Here is a 16,462-nt window from a genome sequence, read left to right as displayed (position 1 = left end):
GTATAGAAAGATTATAATATTTAAAATAAATTAGCATAATAACAATACGATATTTAATATAAACTACTTTATAGTACTGTAAGGGTTTTATTTTCAAAGACTTGCATGTAAATTTTCAACGGTAAGGTTTTTATTTAGTGGTATAAGTAGGTTTTATTTGAGAACATTATTTTTATTTGTATGCATATATATATTTAGTTTAAAACAGGTTGGTATGTTAAAATAGAACATATATTAAATTATACTGAATTCCAATCTACAAGTTCGTTTTCTATATACTGTAAATACTTGGATTTTTGTTTGTTTGCTGAGTTTTTCTGGAAGCGTCACTTGCACATCTAATCTCTTAAATTCTCACAAAGAACGAGAAGTGGTAGTTAATGAAGAGCGTATTTGTAAGGTGGGTGAACTAGAGTACCAGATTAATTTTCTGTTGAATTACAACACGAATTGATTAAATCAATTTCATATTACAAGGTAAGTAAGAATATTTGTCATATTTTCTGACTCATTAAATACTTGAACGTTATGTGATTAAGATTATGGTTTAGTTAATTTTTAAGCAACTTCCCCTTCGACCTTTCCACCCATATTGCCTATTGTCCTCTTGGTACAGTCCTTCATATTTGATCACTTTTCTACCTCCCTTGGCCCTCATGGATGCAGTCCGGTTTAGTAGACACGATTTAAATTATAGAGGGGAGATAGTGTAGTTGGGTTGGGACCAAATTTTCGTACCCAAGTGGTTCGCAAAGTCTCACTGTGTTGTTGGGGGCATGTTTTTATTATCATGTGAGGAAATGTTATTTCCAATGTAGCATCGTGTGGTGGAAACGCGACGTAGCACGATGAAGTATTTAGTTTATTGTGATTATATTCTTTTTCGAAACGATTATCTAAACATTTGCGAATATGACAAAATCAGTAAATTGTAAATATTTTATAAGACTGTTTACACAATCTTAAGTATGTTTTTACATTTTCAAGGTACTGTAACTTACAAGCTTACACTGACGTTAAGCTATACTACAGTGCTACTGTGAAGTATGCATGCTTTCAGTTCTTAATTAGTGATCTTAATATGTTGAAAGTATGCGCTTGCAAATTATTATTAGTTTTAGTGAATGATTTATCGATGCAATCAAGAGGTTTCAAATTTAAGTTGCAAGCATAGATTATGAGATATTAATATCTAAAATGAAAACTTTCTTCAGTTTAACTTTTAGCATCAAAGAAAGTAAGACTTTAGCTTTGTAATCTTTAATTTATGGACATGACAATGACATTATCTACAAAATAGTTACAGAAATAGTTATTAAAACAAAACAATTTAAAGTACTTGTAACTAAATTGATAATGTAATTCACATGCTTCCTAACTAGTATTGTGGAAGAAAGTGAGCAGTTAAAACTTTAATATACAGTTAACTTTCATGTTTTAAAATTTGAGGTCTGTTGATTATTTTTACTTTGTAGGACTAGGAGTGATTATATAATATTTTACATTAATAAACTTTATAAAGGCAATGGAATGGGAACAAGATGATAGATTGCAAAAAGGAACTTGCAGTTTGGTAAACACTGGAGGGCAGAAAATTATAAGCTATTAAGATCTTTGTAATTTGTAAATAAAAGTATCAATTATTATTAAGTATCTTGAATTTTTATAGCATTGGTATGGTAATTATTTCAAACTGAGAAAGTCGTTAGACAAAACATTTGTATTGAGCATTGGATTTGTAATGAGTAGTATATGATAATGCAACACAAAATAACATATAGCCATCATGAGAACATTTGATCCTTCAAGGCTGTCCTTTAACACCTATATTTGGGCAAAAAGTTAGCGTTTTTCTGATGGAATCTGCAATGGCAAAAATAATGAGATTAGATAAGTATTTTAATTATTATATGTATTCACTTTGTGAAAAAAAAGCATATGTGAGATCTACAAATATAATTATGCTTAGTGAATTATGTATTTATTGAATACAAGACTAAAAGTTTTGACAGACAAAGATGCAAGAGGAGCATCTAAAAATGCAAGTAGCTTAGATGACAAATAGATTAAGTTCATGCCAAAGCTTTGGTACAAACTGAAACTTGCATACACTTTATGAATTGATATCTTATAATGTGAAGTAGTTGCATAATGTATTTTAATGAACCAAATAAAATGTATAAAGTAAAACAAAATTCCGAAGTAAAACTGAAAGAATTAAATACCAATATTATCACTGACGTGAAAGAAAAGTTTATTAAACCAGTGTCTGATTATGACTAGGTACACATGTTAATAAATAATACAGTATAAATCTCAATGTTATTAATTTCAATAATTACCAAAGGAACTAGAAGAAAGAAAACTTTCCTCAGATAAATCCAGTTCCCAATATGAAGAACAATACTGAGCAATAATTCTTTCTTCTTGTATCTAATGAACTATCTCACTGAAGATCAAGGAATGTTATTTAGTTGTTAGACCACAAGGTTAATTTCATCTTGTGCCAGTTTTTTAATACATACATACTCAAAATTTATGTGCTTGAGACAGAATGTGGTGAGTTAGTGCTATAATGTAACTGACTACAAAACCATAGTTGAACAAAATGAAAGAATTAATAAAAAGGAATGGCGAGTAAAACCATAAAAACAAAATATTGCAGTATTGGGTTAAAGAAGGAGTGCAGAATTATATATTTGACCTTTGATACAAATAACATAAGAACCATTATTTTATTTTATTTTTTAAATTATTATTATTTTTCTCTCTCTCTCATTTTTATACAAAAGTCCAGTCCAGTTAATGATATAAAAGTAATTCACTAAATGTTGTCCAAAACTCGTGAAAGCTAAGTCTATGATACAGGCCTAACTTTACAAGTTGCAGTAGAAGTGATATTGAGCAAACACATTATCTAAATAATCTACAATCCCATGATTCAAGTTTCAATTGTTGGTTAGCTCTTTCATCCATGTTTAACACACTGTATTTGTTTTTATGCAGAAATATTTGCCAAGTACCAAGAACTTTTGAGATGTTATGTTAATCTAGACTCTTAGGAAATTTCTAGGCATTACATGCCATCATCACATTTTGCAAAAGGTCTCTAGTAAGTAAGACATTTAAATAAAAGTATAGTTCATAACACTGTTCTCTTCTTGGACTATTAAGTCCCCATGAAAATCATTTTATTCAAATGAAACAATACACTAAATTTAAATTTCTGTAGTTATATTCAAAATAAATTTTTACATTTAAAAGCATTAATTTTTATTACAATTGTTGAACCTTTATTGAAGTATACAAAATGCAAATTACAGTTTTTAACTTTGACCAATAAGACTATTTCTTTCTTTACTGTTTGATAGTGTCTAAACTGTCCTGTTATAAAATCATTTTAGTTGTTTTTCTTGGCTTATGGTATGAAGATGGGTGAGGGATTCCACTGGTGGTGGGGAGTATTCACTGAAATTAAGCAGTTTGTTGTTCTACCTATCGGTATCCTTTCAAAGACAGTCATAAGGGATGGCTTTTTGTTTATACCACCTAGTTTTCTATATGATGTCTGTTCAAAAAATACGTGGACTGACGTCATAAAACAAAATGTACTTTATTCAGAAGTTACAGGTCTGGGACCACTTCAAAGTACTCTCCTCCCCAACGCACACACTTATCCCAATGGTGTTTCCACTTGTTGAAACTGTTCTGGTACGCTTCTTTTGTAATGTCCTCCAACTCCTTCGTCGCATTTGCCTTAATCTCGGGAATCGTCTCAAATCTTCTTTCTTTCAAGGGTCTTTTGAGTTTGGGGAACAAGAAAAAATCGCAAGGAGCAAGGTCAGGTGAGTAGGGGAGGTGGGGAAGAACAGTGATCGAGTGTTTGGCCAAAAACTCACGAGTTCTGAGGGCTGAATTTTGCAGTAACGCAGTGCATCTTCAATTTTTCGGTCAAAATGTCGTAACAAGATCCAACTGATATTCCACACTCTTCAGCAAGCTCCCTGACAGTCAGATATCGATTTGCCCGCACCAGGGTGTTGATTTTGTCGACGTGTGGGTCGTCAGTTGACGTGGAAGGACGTCCAGGGCGCCATCATCTTCAATGGACTGTCGACCATCATTAAAACATTCATGCCACTTGAAACATGCTGTACGCTTCATAGCAACATCACCGTAAGCTGTGTTAAGCATAGCAAAAGTTTCAGTCGCAGATTTTCCAAGTTTAACACAAAATTTCACAGCAAGTCGTTGCTCCTTCAGGTCATTCATTCTGAAATCTGCCAAACGAAAAAATCGCACTTCACTTAAAACTGTGTAACTAATACACAAATGAAGATATCTGCAATCAGGAAATGGCATAGTAATCAGTTGATCTGTGCGAACCTAGTGACACCAAGTGGATTCCCCTGGAACCAACTGGAGCTGCGCAATTCAAACAGTCTGCGTATTTTTTTAACAGCTCTCGTATTCTGGTTTGTTGCAGTCTACGTCATCAGTCTTTGTTATTTTGGGTACCAATCTTTGTTTTACTTGAAGTCCAATCTCTGATAGTGTAATTATCACACAGTACATGGGAATTTCTTGGTCATGTGTTTCTACATGTTGGTTTCAAGTGTATATTCTTCATTAATTACTGTGCTTCATATTATACAGAGAAACCTTCCACAGTGAGGTGACTTCTAACTATTCTTGCTGGAACTGTATGTCTGCTTACTGTTCAGATGAATCCTTTTTTTTTTTTTTTTCTAAGTCTGGAGGCAATGTCTTCCCCTTCCATTTACAGATAAGATTGAATAATTGTACAATTTCAACTGTCGATTCAGTGTTAGTTATCATATTCAAGACTTTCCATCAATAAACCTCAGTTACTAGTATCATATTTCTATTGGGCAGACAAAGTATTTTTATAATCTCCTTGGTTTAATATTAATGAATTTTGAACCACAGTCTCTGATTTAATGTCCATGTTTTACCTCAGGAGCAGTTTCTGTGAAAAATGTCAAGTTAAACTATAATCAAAATACTTTTTTGTCCTGTGGTTTACTTCCTTGATCTTGAGTAATCAGCTACCTAATCTGCATACAGTTACTGACAGTATCCCCATTTATGTTGTGTGGATTACTTCATCCATTCTGATTTAACAGTTGTTTGTTCTGGACCTTTACCAGAAAGAGAAAGTTCATGTTATGTTTACTGTTTGATCTGATAATTTAATAACTTACGAATGGTAAATTTATTTGTCTGTGACTTTGGTCAAGTAAAACTTCATCACCTGCTGGACAGTCTGTTTCACATTCTCATTCATTGTGATAACCATGAATTGATAATATGTCTTCAAAACCATCATTTCATGTGGAATATCAGGATAAGATAAATAACTGGGCAACCCTTTCCCCACCTTCTGTAAGTTTGGTCAAAGTCTAATATTTCTTACCCACTTTGCTCTTAAACATTTGTTTGGGAACTTCCTTTTGATGTGGGTCCAGAATGGCCAAGTGTTTAAGATGCTTGACTTGCAATCTGAGGGTTGCAGATTCAAATTCCTGTCCCAGCAAACATGTTAGCCCTTTCTGTCATGGGGCTATCATAATGTGGCAATAAATTCCTCTATTAATTGATAAAAGAGAAGCACAAGAGTTGGTGGTAGGTGGTAATAACTAGCTGCATTCTGTCTAGTCTTTCACTGCTAAATTGTGGATGCCTAATGCAGATTGTCCTCGTGTAACTTTGTGCAAAATTCAAATCCAAACCAACCTTCAAATCCTTTGAGTAAGGCAACCACCAATGCTTCATAGTTGTCAAGACAGCTGGAATATTGTTAAGGCAGGCTATTTTAAATGGACATCAAGATGAAAGGCATTACTTCATTTAATTTGCTATATAAATTATTTCAAACTGAGCCTGATATGTTTCTCATGGCAGTTTTTTAGCCATAATAATCCGAATTTTAAACTTGGTGGCAATGTTTAACTGGCCAGCTAAATGATGGAACTGAATGAGGTAGCTGTATAGCAGTATAGTTCAGTAAGACCCCACAGTCATATATAGCATGCCAATATGGACAACAGGTTTAGATCAAATGTACTTTTCTGTTCCATATTTCATATTTAATGGTGTTTCAGGTTGGACTTCTTAAGTAGATGTGGTTTGTTTGGTCCTTGCATTTGCAAGTTCAGTTTCTAGATAGTTTTTACTGGTATAGGTGTTATTTTGTACTTATCATTTTACTCCATTGATATTCTGTTCTTCTTCAATTTTATCAATACAGTTTTTCTGTGCTTCATAAATGTTTGTTTGTACTACTTTGTGTGTGCTGTTATAATTCATATACACATCCCCATTAACTATTCAATCTTCTCTTCAATCAAATATATTTTTGTTCTTAATTTTTCTTTAAATCTTACTTCTGATAAAATAATTTACTCTTTCACATAATGGATTCTAGCTTCTCTCAATTAATGCTGCCCTCTATATGCTCAATTTTTTCTCACCACTAGCCTTGAAACTCCCACCTAATTCTATCTGTTACAGCTGCACTGTAATATGTGACAACCATCCACCAATAGGAGTGCAACACACCTGATACAGCTAGCTCTGGATCACAGAGCTTTGACCTTGCTTCTCAGTTTAGAACTCAAGTGTTTAGACATGTTGCTTGCTACCTTTTGCATTTTTGCAAAATGATTTTAGATTTGTACTTATTTTTTAGACTTAAACATCCAGTTTTAATAATCTACTCGCAGTTTATTAATTTTTGTGAAATTTTCATTTTATATCTTCTTGCTGTTTTTTTTTTATCAAGACTTTGTGTCTTGGTGTATTTATTGACTCAAATTCAGTTATGAATTAGTAGTTTATTACCACAACTTTAACTACTATAACTACCATGGTTAAATAACCTGTTACTGTGATCATGGATATGACATTATTGGCAGAGGAGGTTTTGGTTCTTATCTGTCAGGGAAGAGAACTGTTCATACAGGCTGGGGGCTCTCCTGACCCTCAACCAGGTCTCCCCTACCCTGGAGACATTGGACAACCTTTTACCCCTTCCTTTTCTATGCATCTTTGTCAGCTGAAATTGAAGCTCCTAAAACTTCACTGTATTTTCTAAACTGAGTAACAGTTTTGTTATGTTTTGTCTTTATCCCTAATGTCATATGGTCTCACACCTTCCTATTTACATATACATCTGCTTCCAAATTGTTTGTTATTCCTTCATCTTCCAATATCAGGTCCATGCTGAGTGTTTTACCAGCAAGTTATATTTGGGAATTAACATGCTGCTTTCTCCTTGCTTTTCTGAGGCTTACACTTTGACCTACCATTTGGCTTCAAATTCTATTTTTTGGATTCTCAGTAGTTGGATTCTTTAATCCCAGTTTGTGATTTGTACTGTGATACCTTAGTTCATTACTCCCACCTTTATTTAACTTTAATCTCCCTCTTTTGCTACCTCTCTTCCATTCATCTTTTGCATGATGCTGCTGGTCCCCTTAGAGCCTTTTGGAGAATGGCTGTTTCTGTTGTTGTGCATGTTGGTGCATTTGCTTCTTCAGCCTTGTCCCTTCACACTTGGTTCTTATGTGTTTGTGATATGGGGGGAAGAGATGCTCCTCTGGCATGAGTGTGTTTGCCCACACATTGTTAAGAGATTTATGCATGGCACCCTTCTTGTGTCAGTTCATTTTTGAGAGTATCCCTAAGTCCATGGAGTCTCGTGCAGATGAAGCCGGACTCTGTTCTTCCCTATTCTCTATGGCTACATGCCTGTCTCAATCCTTCCCAGCTCCTATACCTGTATCCCATCCTTTACTTTTTCTTCCCTTACCTGCTTCTTTTGCTTGTATTTTGGAGGCAAATCATCATAGTATTTACTGTCAATCCATCCATTGGCAATGGTATCGGTGATTATCTGATTGTTAAGGGCATGTAGGGACCAGGCTGTACAATTTTGTCCATATATAGAGAAATTTTGCAATAGGCTATTAGTTTCTAAAAGCCTTATCAGAAGGACCCTCCCATCTTTTTCACACATTTCATCCTTTATCTCTTTTTCCATTTCCCTTCTCTCCTTCTCCTTAGGACCCCATATTCATCCAGTGACTTTCTGAGGTGGTCAGTCATGGACCTTTTCCATCTCAACTGCTATATAGACTTTCCTCAATTTACCAAAGTCATTCTTATCTTTCTAGTGAGCATTTACTTCAAGTATGTGAAAGATGATGGTTAACATGACTGATGCATACCTCCACATCTCCATATCTTCTGCATCCTGTTGGTTCTTTTGGTTTTACACAAAGATTCATGTCTATCGATTCAGAACCCTTCTATTTGGACTGTACTCAACCTCTTACAATTTTTGCTGAATGGTAAAATTTTGTGTCAAATGATTCTGCTCTTGAGGACTTTTTTCCATCATTACATGAATAACTGGCTTATTCTAGCTCCCTTGTTAACAATTTCTTCCTTCCACACTTAGTTCTTTCTCAAAGAAGTTGCACAGGTGGGTTGGCTGATTCAAGTTAGAGAAGTCCATTCTGACCCTGATAATGTCTTGCTCATCTTGGAGTCTTTTTCAACTTCTATGCCAGTCATACTTAACCTTCTCCTTTTTTACTATGGCTTATGGAGCTGGCAAATCAGAAAGCACAATACTTTTCTATTCTACCTTTGTGAAAGGCTCTACTGTCTTAGGGAACTTGGGCATTCTTGGAGGTCCTTATTCCTATGGGTTTGGGCCCATATGAGGGCTCTTCATTGGGTATTAGATGATCAGTGAGATCTCCAAAGATTCCCCAAATTCACCTATCACCTTCCTCTCCATCTTCTCAACAGTTTTGTCTGGTAGTTAAACAGAAACAACATCATGATTTGAAGTTCCTCTTCCACCTCCCAAACCAGAGTTACATCCTTTTACAAATGCTTCTCTGATGGTTTGTGTGCTTCTGTTTGGATTCTCAAGAGATACCAGGTCATTGGTCAAGTTCAACTTTGATATTATTTTTTTTAATATTTTGGCTGTTTGTTGAGCCTGTATCACTTCCTTCTTCTTACAAACTTACAAAGGGCAAAAAGATCATGATCCATTCTAACAACTCAACCATAGCATCTTATATCACCTTGCAAGTGGCACATGTTCTTGGTTCTTTGTTTCCAGACATTGAACTTCCTGAGCTCACAGCCAGCATGTTCATCTACAGGCTTGCCATATCCTTGGTTCTACCAATCTTGTTGCATATGAATTATCTCATTCTGACAGGATTCTTCCCATGAAGTGATCCTTTAATCATCAGATCATCCATTGTAATGCCAAGCTTTCTGTTTTTGTTACCAGTTCCACTTACTTCAGTGTTGACAATAGATGTATTCATCCAGGATTGGAATGACCATTACATTCATGTCTGTCCTTCCATCTTTCTGCTTCCCAGAGTCTTATCCACCATTTAAACCACTCTTTCTTGAGTGATTCTAGTGGTACTCTACTGGCTTATTCAGGCTTGGTTTCCATTATAACACCCTCTATAGTTATCACTTCCATTAACTCTTCCTCACTCCCTATCATCACATTCATCAACTACAATTCTCCCCTCACCCATTTCATACAGTTGTTCTCATACTGGTCTTTTCACATGGATAGCATCCTTTGTTTCCCATCTGATCTAACCTTCTTCAATAGCTGTGTATTTGTGCAGATGGAATATTTTTTGCAACTGGTCACTCCATCCCTCCTTGCTTCACTATCCCTCATCTTTCTAAGTTTTTTCATGGTTGTTTAACAACAATTTTTCTGTGTTGACTCATTGCAGACAACCCTGTTCTCTAATGTCCTTTTTTTTATCCTGACAAATTTTGTTCTTTCCTGTCTTGTTTTGTTCTTTTTGTATTCTCCACCCTCACCAACCCTCTCATCTGCCAGATTGGAATCTGAATGTAGTCTTGTAGCCCTACATGCCCTGTCTTTTCCCCCATTTGACAGATTTGCCCTTTAACCACTTTCCTTGGAAACATATTTCCTTATCCTTTACGCCTGTGGACATCATTACTCAGGTGTGTTAACCATCATTGTTTCATGCATCCTCTATCATGGCATATTTTTCTTATTCTTCCCCGATAAAGCCTTCCTTCCGAAGACATCAGCAACTCATTATAGTAATTTATATTCATTCTTATCTCCTTACTCTTATTTCTCATTTGTATTCCTGTTCCAATGTGGATTGACTCCTGTATTCATATTATGTGGAATGTACGACTTCTCTCTATGGTTGCCTTTCTTATCTTTCTCTCTGTCTATTGGAATTCTTCCATATTTATAGACCTTTGCCTGATTACCCTCACATCTGCATTTGCTAGCTTATTCCTCCTTATCTTTATAGACCATTGTTTTTTCTAGGTTTTATCTCACCAGATCCATCATTTTACCATGTTGGATGAGAGCTGGACCAGCCAACTAAGTTGTCACATGTAAGTTAGCTTAGGCTTTTTTTCTTATGTGAACTAGATGATACATTTTCAGTGGCACATGGTTTTGGATTAGGTTCAATCTCCACATTGTATTCCACCTTTCTACCATTGTTTGGATGTCAGTAACCAAGGGGACAAATGTTGGTTGTATTCAATAAGCACACATGTCAGGGCTTGGGTGTTTGGAATGGATGTGCTCCTTGTCTTTTGGTTCCATATTATAAGCTGAATAGTAGAGGACCTCCTTCCTACTATTGGCAGGATGGTTCTTTCTTAGTTCCACCTGTTTTGGAAGAAGTGGATCTGTTTATGGTCCAACATGCTATAGTTATTCTATACCATTCTAGTCTCAGTTGGCTGAGGACCTCATTCTTCTGGGGACTTGTCAAACCATTCTTAGTTTCTCTGATTTTTGGACTGGAATTGACCTCCTATTTACATTTCACCAGGGACAGGACATTCTTTTATCAGCTCTAAACAATTGAAGCTTGAGTTGATCTCTTTCACTATGGTCAGACATGCCCTGCCCATTTTGTATCTAGGGAACATATGTATGTTTTTGCTATCCCTTTCACAACACTGTTATATTTCATGGGCAAAGAGTATATTTTGTTCTGATGTGGTGTAGTTCTTCACAAGTGCGTTTCTTCTTCTCGGAGATATCACACTACAAGGGTTCTCTCTAGAGCCATTATGAAGGGGCATCATCCAAGTTTTTTTACACTGATCCCTTCACCAAATCAATGTGGGATCCTTGCTACTGGGAGAAAAGGTAAAGTATCATACCAGAAGTTTATAGTTTTCATACACAAAATAAAACATATTTCCAATAGATACTTATCTCTTCTCATACTTCCCATTTTCTGGTGTTTTTGTTCATGGTGCCTATTCTCAAAGTGAAGTTAAGTTTTGTAATCTAGGGATAGCTAGCTACACTAGGAAAGTGTGTTTCACTTCTATTGGTGGAGGGTCGTTGCATGCTTTTGCTTGGTACAGCATATAAAGGGCAGCATTATTAATCAAGAAAAGCTATTATAGAGGTAAGTATACATCAGAAATACATTTTCTGTGTAGGAAATTATAACATTTTTTTCTTATAAATCCTCTCTGAAATTCCTGTTTGTTGCTTCTTGATCTTTTAATTTTCTTTTAAATTTTTTTCTTGGTCCTCCTTTAATTTCATTTTTCTGCCTTATTTTAGTTTTTACTTCTTGCTTTATGGTCTTTTTTAATTTTCTGCACATTTCTTCCAATTTACAATATCTTTTCCATTATATTATTTTAACTTTTTCCATACAGAGTACGTTTATATGATGAGCCTTATAACCACAGTATAAGGTTTTCCATACTATAACCTTTAATATGGTATGTGTACCTTTTGCAAAATTTGGCAGTCTTTTAGTAACAATTACAAATCTTTTGTATATACAAAAAACATTTTTTTATTTAATATTTTTAATACAATTTTGAATATATGGAGTTAGAGTGTAATTGCAAAGTGATTTTAATCTTAAGATTAAAGCCCCCTTCAGTGGCATGCCTGTGGAATTGTACCACTAAAACCAGGTTTTTATATCTGTGGTGGGCAGAGCACAGATAGCCCACTGTGTAACTTTTTGTGTGCTTGATTCCAAACAAACAAATTTAAGATTAAAAATAATTTTTGACATCTGAAAATTTTTAATATTTGATTTGTGTAACCTCTAAAACCTCTTAAAATAAATATATCAATGCTTTCTCTACCTTTGTACAGAAGTAGCCTACTTGACCGACCTTGCAAGTCTACACCTGTTTTCACTAAATCAGGTTGTTTTATTGCCCTATGAACTGTATCTAACCAATAATAGCATAAATTGTAAATTATTTTGTTAATCTGTTGCTCAAGTTACTGAATGGTGTAATGCATGAACTACTGATTATAACATAATGTTTAGGGACAAGGGACTTGCTGGTTCATCTTGGCTGTCTAACTAATACTTCTGCCATACAAGTTGTAAATCATTTAAGTATTAAATAACATAATGTACAAGTTGCTTGCAAGCATACTGCAAGAAGAATTTTATCATTATTATTATTATTTTTCATTATCTTACCTATCTAACCTACTGTGCTTGTTGTTTTTACATTTATTACTTTTATAACAATAAATAAAAATATACACAAAAAACAAGATAAATAGCACTTACCTTTGGCCTCTTATTTTTTTGCTATTGGTTATCTAAGAAATTTAAGCCAACTATTTTTTTTTTAAACTAACCTAATAGTATACTGAATACTTTTTTAAATTTAATACTTCTAAGAGTATGGAATAATAATACACACAAAGCAAATAAAGTCCTATAACTGTTTTAATTTAATTGGCTGTTTTAATTAAGACATATGTGCTTAATATAATTCCATTAGCTTCTTGATCGGAACAACACAAGTTCAACTTTCAAATTGAGGACAAAATTGGTAATACGCTTGTAGTTCCAATACTTGTCTGGTCTTTCACATTTAGGCATACATGCAAAGTATCATCATCTACCTTTTTTTTTTTTTCAAAGTCCAGACAGGCAGATTCACTTGTTTTAGAACACCCTTAGATGAGGTAATTTATTCTCCAAAAATGTCAAAAAACTGTTAATCTCACTTTAACATATCTACTGTTAGGCTATTCACTGTTGCAATAGTTAGCTTTACATTTTCTAATGTCTCTGTGACCAAAACTCTCTTTCACTTGTTTTTACTTTTGGCTATCTTTATTCTTGTTGAGGCTATTTGTATCACCTAGGCATTATAGAAATCCTCCATAGCCTCAACATCAATAAGCTGCAAACACAACTTCCAATAATCTTCAGCTTTAACACTTATTACAAAAAACTAAACAATCATGAAATATTCAATCACAAAATAAATTAACTGATAATACCTATGCTAGGCAGTCTCTTATAACTGAAACTGAAACTACATTTTAGTTGCATCTACCTTGGATTTTGTCTCCCTCCAATCATCTATCGACACTTTTCACAGAGGCTTTTGGAAGGAAAATTGTTCTTTCTTGCTACACATTTTTCCTGTGGGTCAGTGGTACTTTTACAAACTTTTAACAGTAAAACTTTTGGAATGGTTCCCTGTGACAGACAGGGTGCAATGAAGAAATAAGAGTGTCTCATAACCACCTTGTTCAATTTCTCTTCCCTCCATCTCTCTCTCTCTTAAATAGAATCCACTGCCAATGATGCCTCATAAGGAATACCTGTCCAAAACCTGCACCAAGCAGAAGAATATGGAAAGTGTTAAGTTCATCTGCACTTATTCAATACTTGCTGTTGAGATGGGATTTCCCAAAAATATTCTTCAACAACATATAAATATATCTTTCAGTCTGTACTGCACTAGAAAGAAACAAACAAACACCAGGTGTTTGCCTACCTCTACATTTTGCTTGCATGTGCTGTCTATAGTTAGTGTAACAAATTACACTGGCTCTTAGTGTGGGACCTAATTCCAGGTAATGTGCCTGGTGGCAACACCTCTTGTGTTGTTCTCCCAATACAAATACCTTACCCCATTTCTTCCATTCTTCCAAGCTGTTGGGGAAGTTCATATGAATAATTTTTTATCAGGTATTGCAATTTCACTAGTACAAGACCATGAGATGCACCTCTCATTTGTTAAGTACAGTTGGAGCTTTGCCTATTAGTGTTATACAAGGTACTTCACTATCATGTGAACCAAACTGTTTCAGTTGCTGAATCTTGGGCTCACATTTGGACACAAATGTGGGATACCACTTCTTGCATCTGACTTTCATGGTATCTCACAAGTATTTTTGCTGTAACACCAACATTTCTATCAGGTAAAGAGTATTCCTGCTTGAGATGGATGAGATCTCCCACAATGTGCTGCCATAGAGGCATAACTCTTGCCTTGTGGATATCACATTCCATGGACTTTTTCTTACTGATGCTATTTTTAGAAAAGAGCTCATTTTAGTAATTTCTCCATATCAACAGAGTTACTAGACACGTAATAGATTCAGATATTGAGCACATAAGAACTGGAAATTTGGGCATATCAACATGATAACAATGATGGCTTTTAATTCATGCTTTCAAGGTGCCAATTTGGAATTTGAGAATGTGCCCTTTGTATCAGTGCGTAGTGGTATCTCTGGCATCAGTCCGTCTACTGTTTTCATTGTGGGTGACAGGTTTTGTGTATGGGCTGGATTATTTATAATTAGTCTCTGTGACTTGTTGGTGATAAATTACAACAATAAACAAACAGCAGACAATTTGCTGCCTGTAAACTAATATATTAAGATAATCAAATGTATATGCAAATGTCTGTAACACCATTTGTTATTACAGTTCTATCCACAGCTTTAAATAATTCTCTCTTTTCATCAAAGTCCATATAGGCTGGCTCAGTTAATTGAGAAGATGAATTTTTATTCTCTGCTTTATTGTTACAATACAGTTGATGATAAGTTTATTTGCATTACCCTGTTGGTTACCATATTTGTATTCCAAACTTTAAATAATTGTTTCTTTTTTTGTCAGAGTCCATAAAGAATGGTTCAATTACTTTAGAAGATGATTGACTAGACAAGTTATTCATTTGTATTCTGTTATTATAATACAATCTGGGATAATCTCACTTTTAAAACTGCCACAATGCCCTATTTATGGCTAATCTTGCAATCATGCAGTATAGATCTAACTATATGTACCTAATTGTCTAAACTAACTCAAACTACATTTTGTAAACATATTTAGAGCTTGACTGAGGCCTAGAATGCTCTACATATTATGAGATATTATAATGTAATAATACTCAGTCAAAAGAACAAGAAAACTCAGAAGATGCTAGTAACTGACACATTCACAAGAATTGAACTACACAATCGACAGTTTGTACACAGTCCTGTGACAAACTATTGCATCTAAACATGACTAAATTTAACACTCATATCAAACATAACTAGAAACAGTCACATACATCTAACAGTGGGATTATAGCTCTTTGTGATACAAATGAGGGAGTAATATTTCTGAAATTCACGTTTCCTATGTGAAAGGGTATTTCAAATAAGTGTGTATCTGCAACATATTTTCAAGTAAAATTTACTTTAGGTATGTGATATTAATGGAATAGCAATTACATTTTCCAAAAGTATATTATTTAATTGATTTGCATGTTTTAATGAAGGTTTTTGGTAATAACTATTTTTTTCTAGCAAACTATTTTATGTTGTTGCAGTTTCCTTTTTAACCAAAAAAATATAATAATAATAAGCAGATATGAATATTTTAATCATGAATTTGTTGTGTTCAATTAAAGAAGTATTTTATTTCTGTAATTGCTATTTTTATTTAGGCATATGATATTAATAGAATGGCAACAAACTTGCCTGAGCCATCATCAACATGTAGTCCACCTCCACAGTCGGCAGTTTCTGTTGTTTGGCCACCTCACACTCAGACAGATGGTGATGTAAGAAATATCTTTTTTGTATATATTGTTTAAATACTTTGTCTCAGATGTTAAAAGCAAGTTAACAGTAACATCCATATTGTACTTTTGTAGTTATCTTAAAACCAAGGTAACTTATTATACTTGCTAAGAGAAGACTGACAAAAAAAATTGGTATACATAGATCAAATTAGTCTTTCCTGAATTCAAATTTGAATTGCTATTTTATTGATAGACATTTTAATAATAATTTTGGAAACTATTTGGATTGGCATACGTGTAGGTTACCTAATTGTAACTTTATACATCTAATAATTCCTTATTAGAATGTATGGCTCATTACTTTGTTGCAAACTGTATGTGTATTTATATAATTATTAGTTTTTAGTTCTAGTTTGCAATCCTTAATTTAAATATTTTATGTAGCATTTAATTAATAATATTTAAATTTGAAGCTTGGTGATTAATCTAAACTTTATCAGCTTGCTGAACTCCCAAGGCTATGGGTTTTAATACTTTTAACATTCAAGAAAAG

General features: G+C 34.1%; 1 protein-coding gene across 1 annotated transcript in view; it reads left to right on the top strand.

Annotated features, from left to right (window-relative positions):
• Positions 1–326: 326 nt before the first annotated feature.
• LOC143227370 (uncharacterized) overlaps positions 327–16,462 on the top strand; it is a 119,728-nt gene continuing 103,592 nt past the window's right edge. The window contains exons 1-2 of the mRNA XM_076458824.1: positions 327–477; positions 15,832–15,948. Coding sequence (XP_076314939.1) covers positions 15,850–15,948 — 99 coding nt within the window. The 5' untranslated portion in view covers positions 327–477; positions 15,832–15,849. The remainder of the gene's footprint in view (positions 478–15,831; positions 15,949–16,462) is intronic.

The sequence above is a fragment of the Tachypleus tridentatus genome, chromosome 9, assembly GCF_004210375.1.
Source record: "Tachypleus tridentatus isolate NWPU-2018 chromosome 9, ASM421037v1, whole genome shotgun sequence".
NCBI lineage: Eukaryota > Metazoa > Arthropoda > Merostomata > Xiphosura > Limulidae > Tachypleus > Tachypleus tridentatus.
The sequence above is the reverse complement of the archived record's forward strand: the minus strand, read 5'-3'. Positions and strand labels throughout refer to the sequence as shown.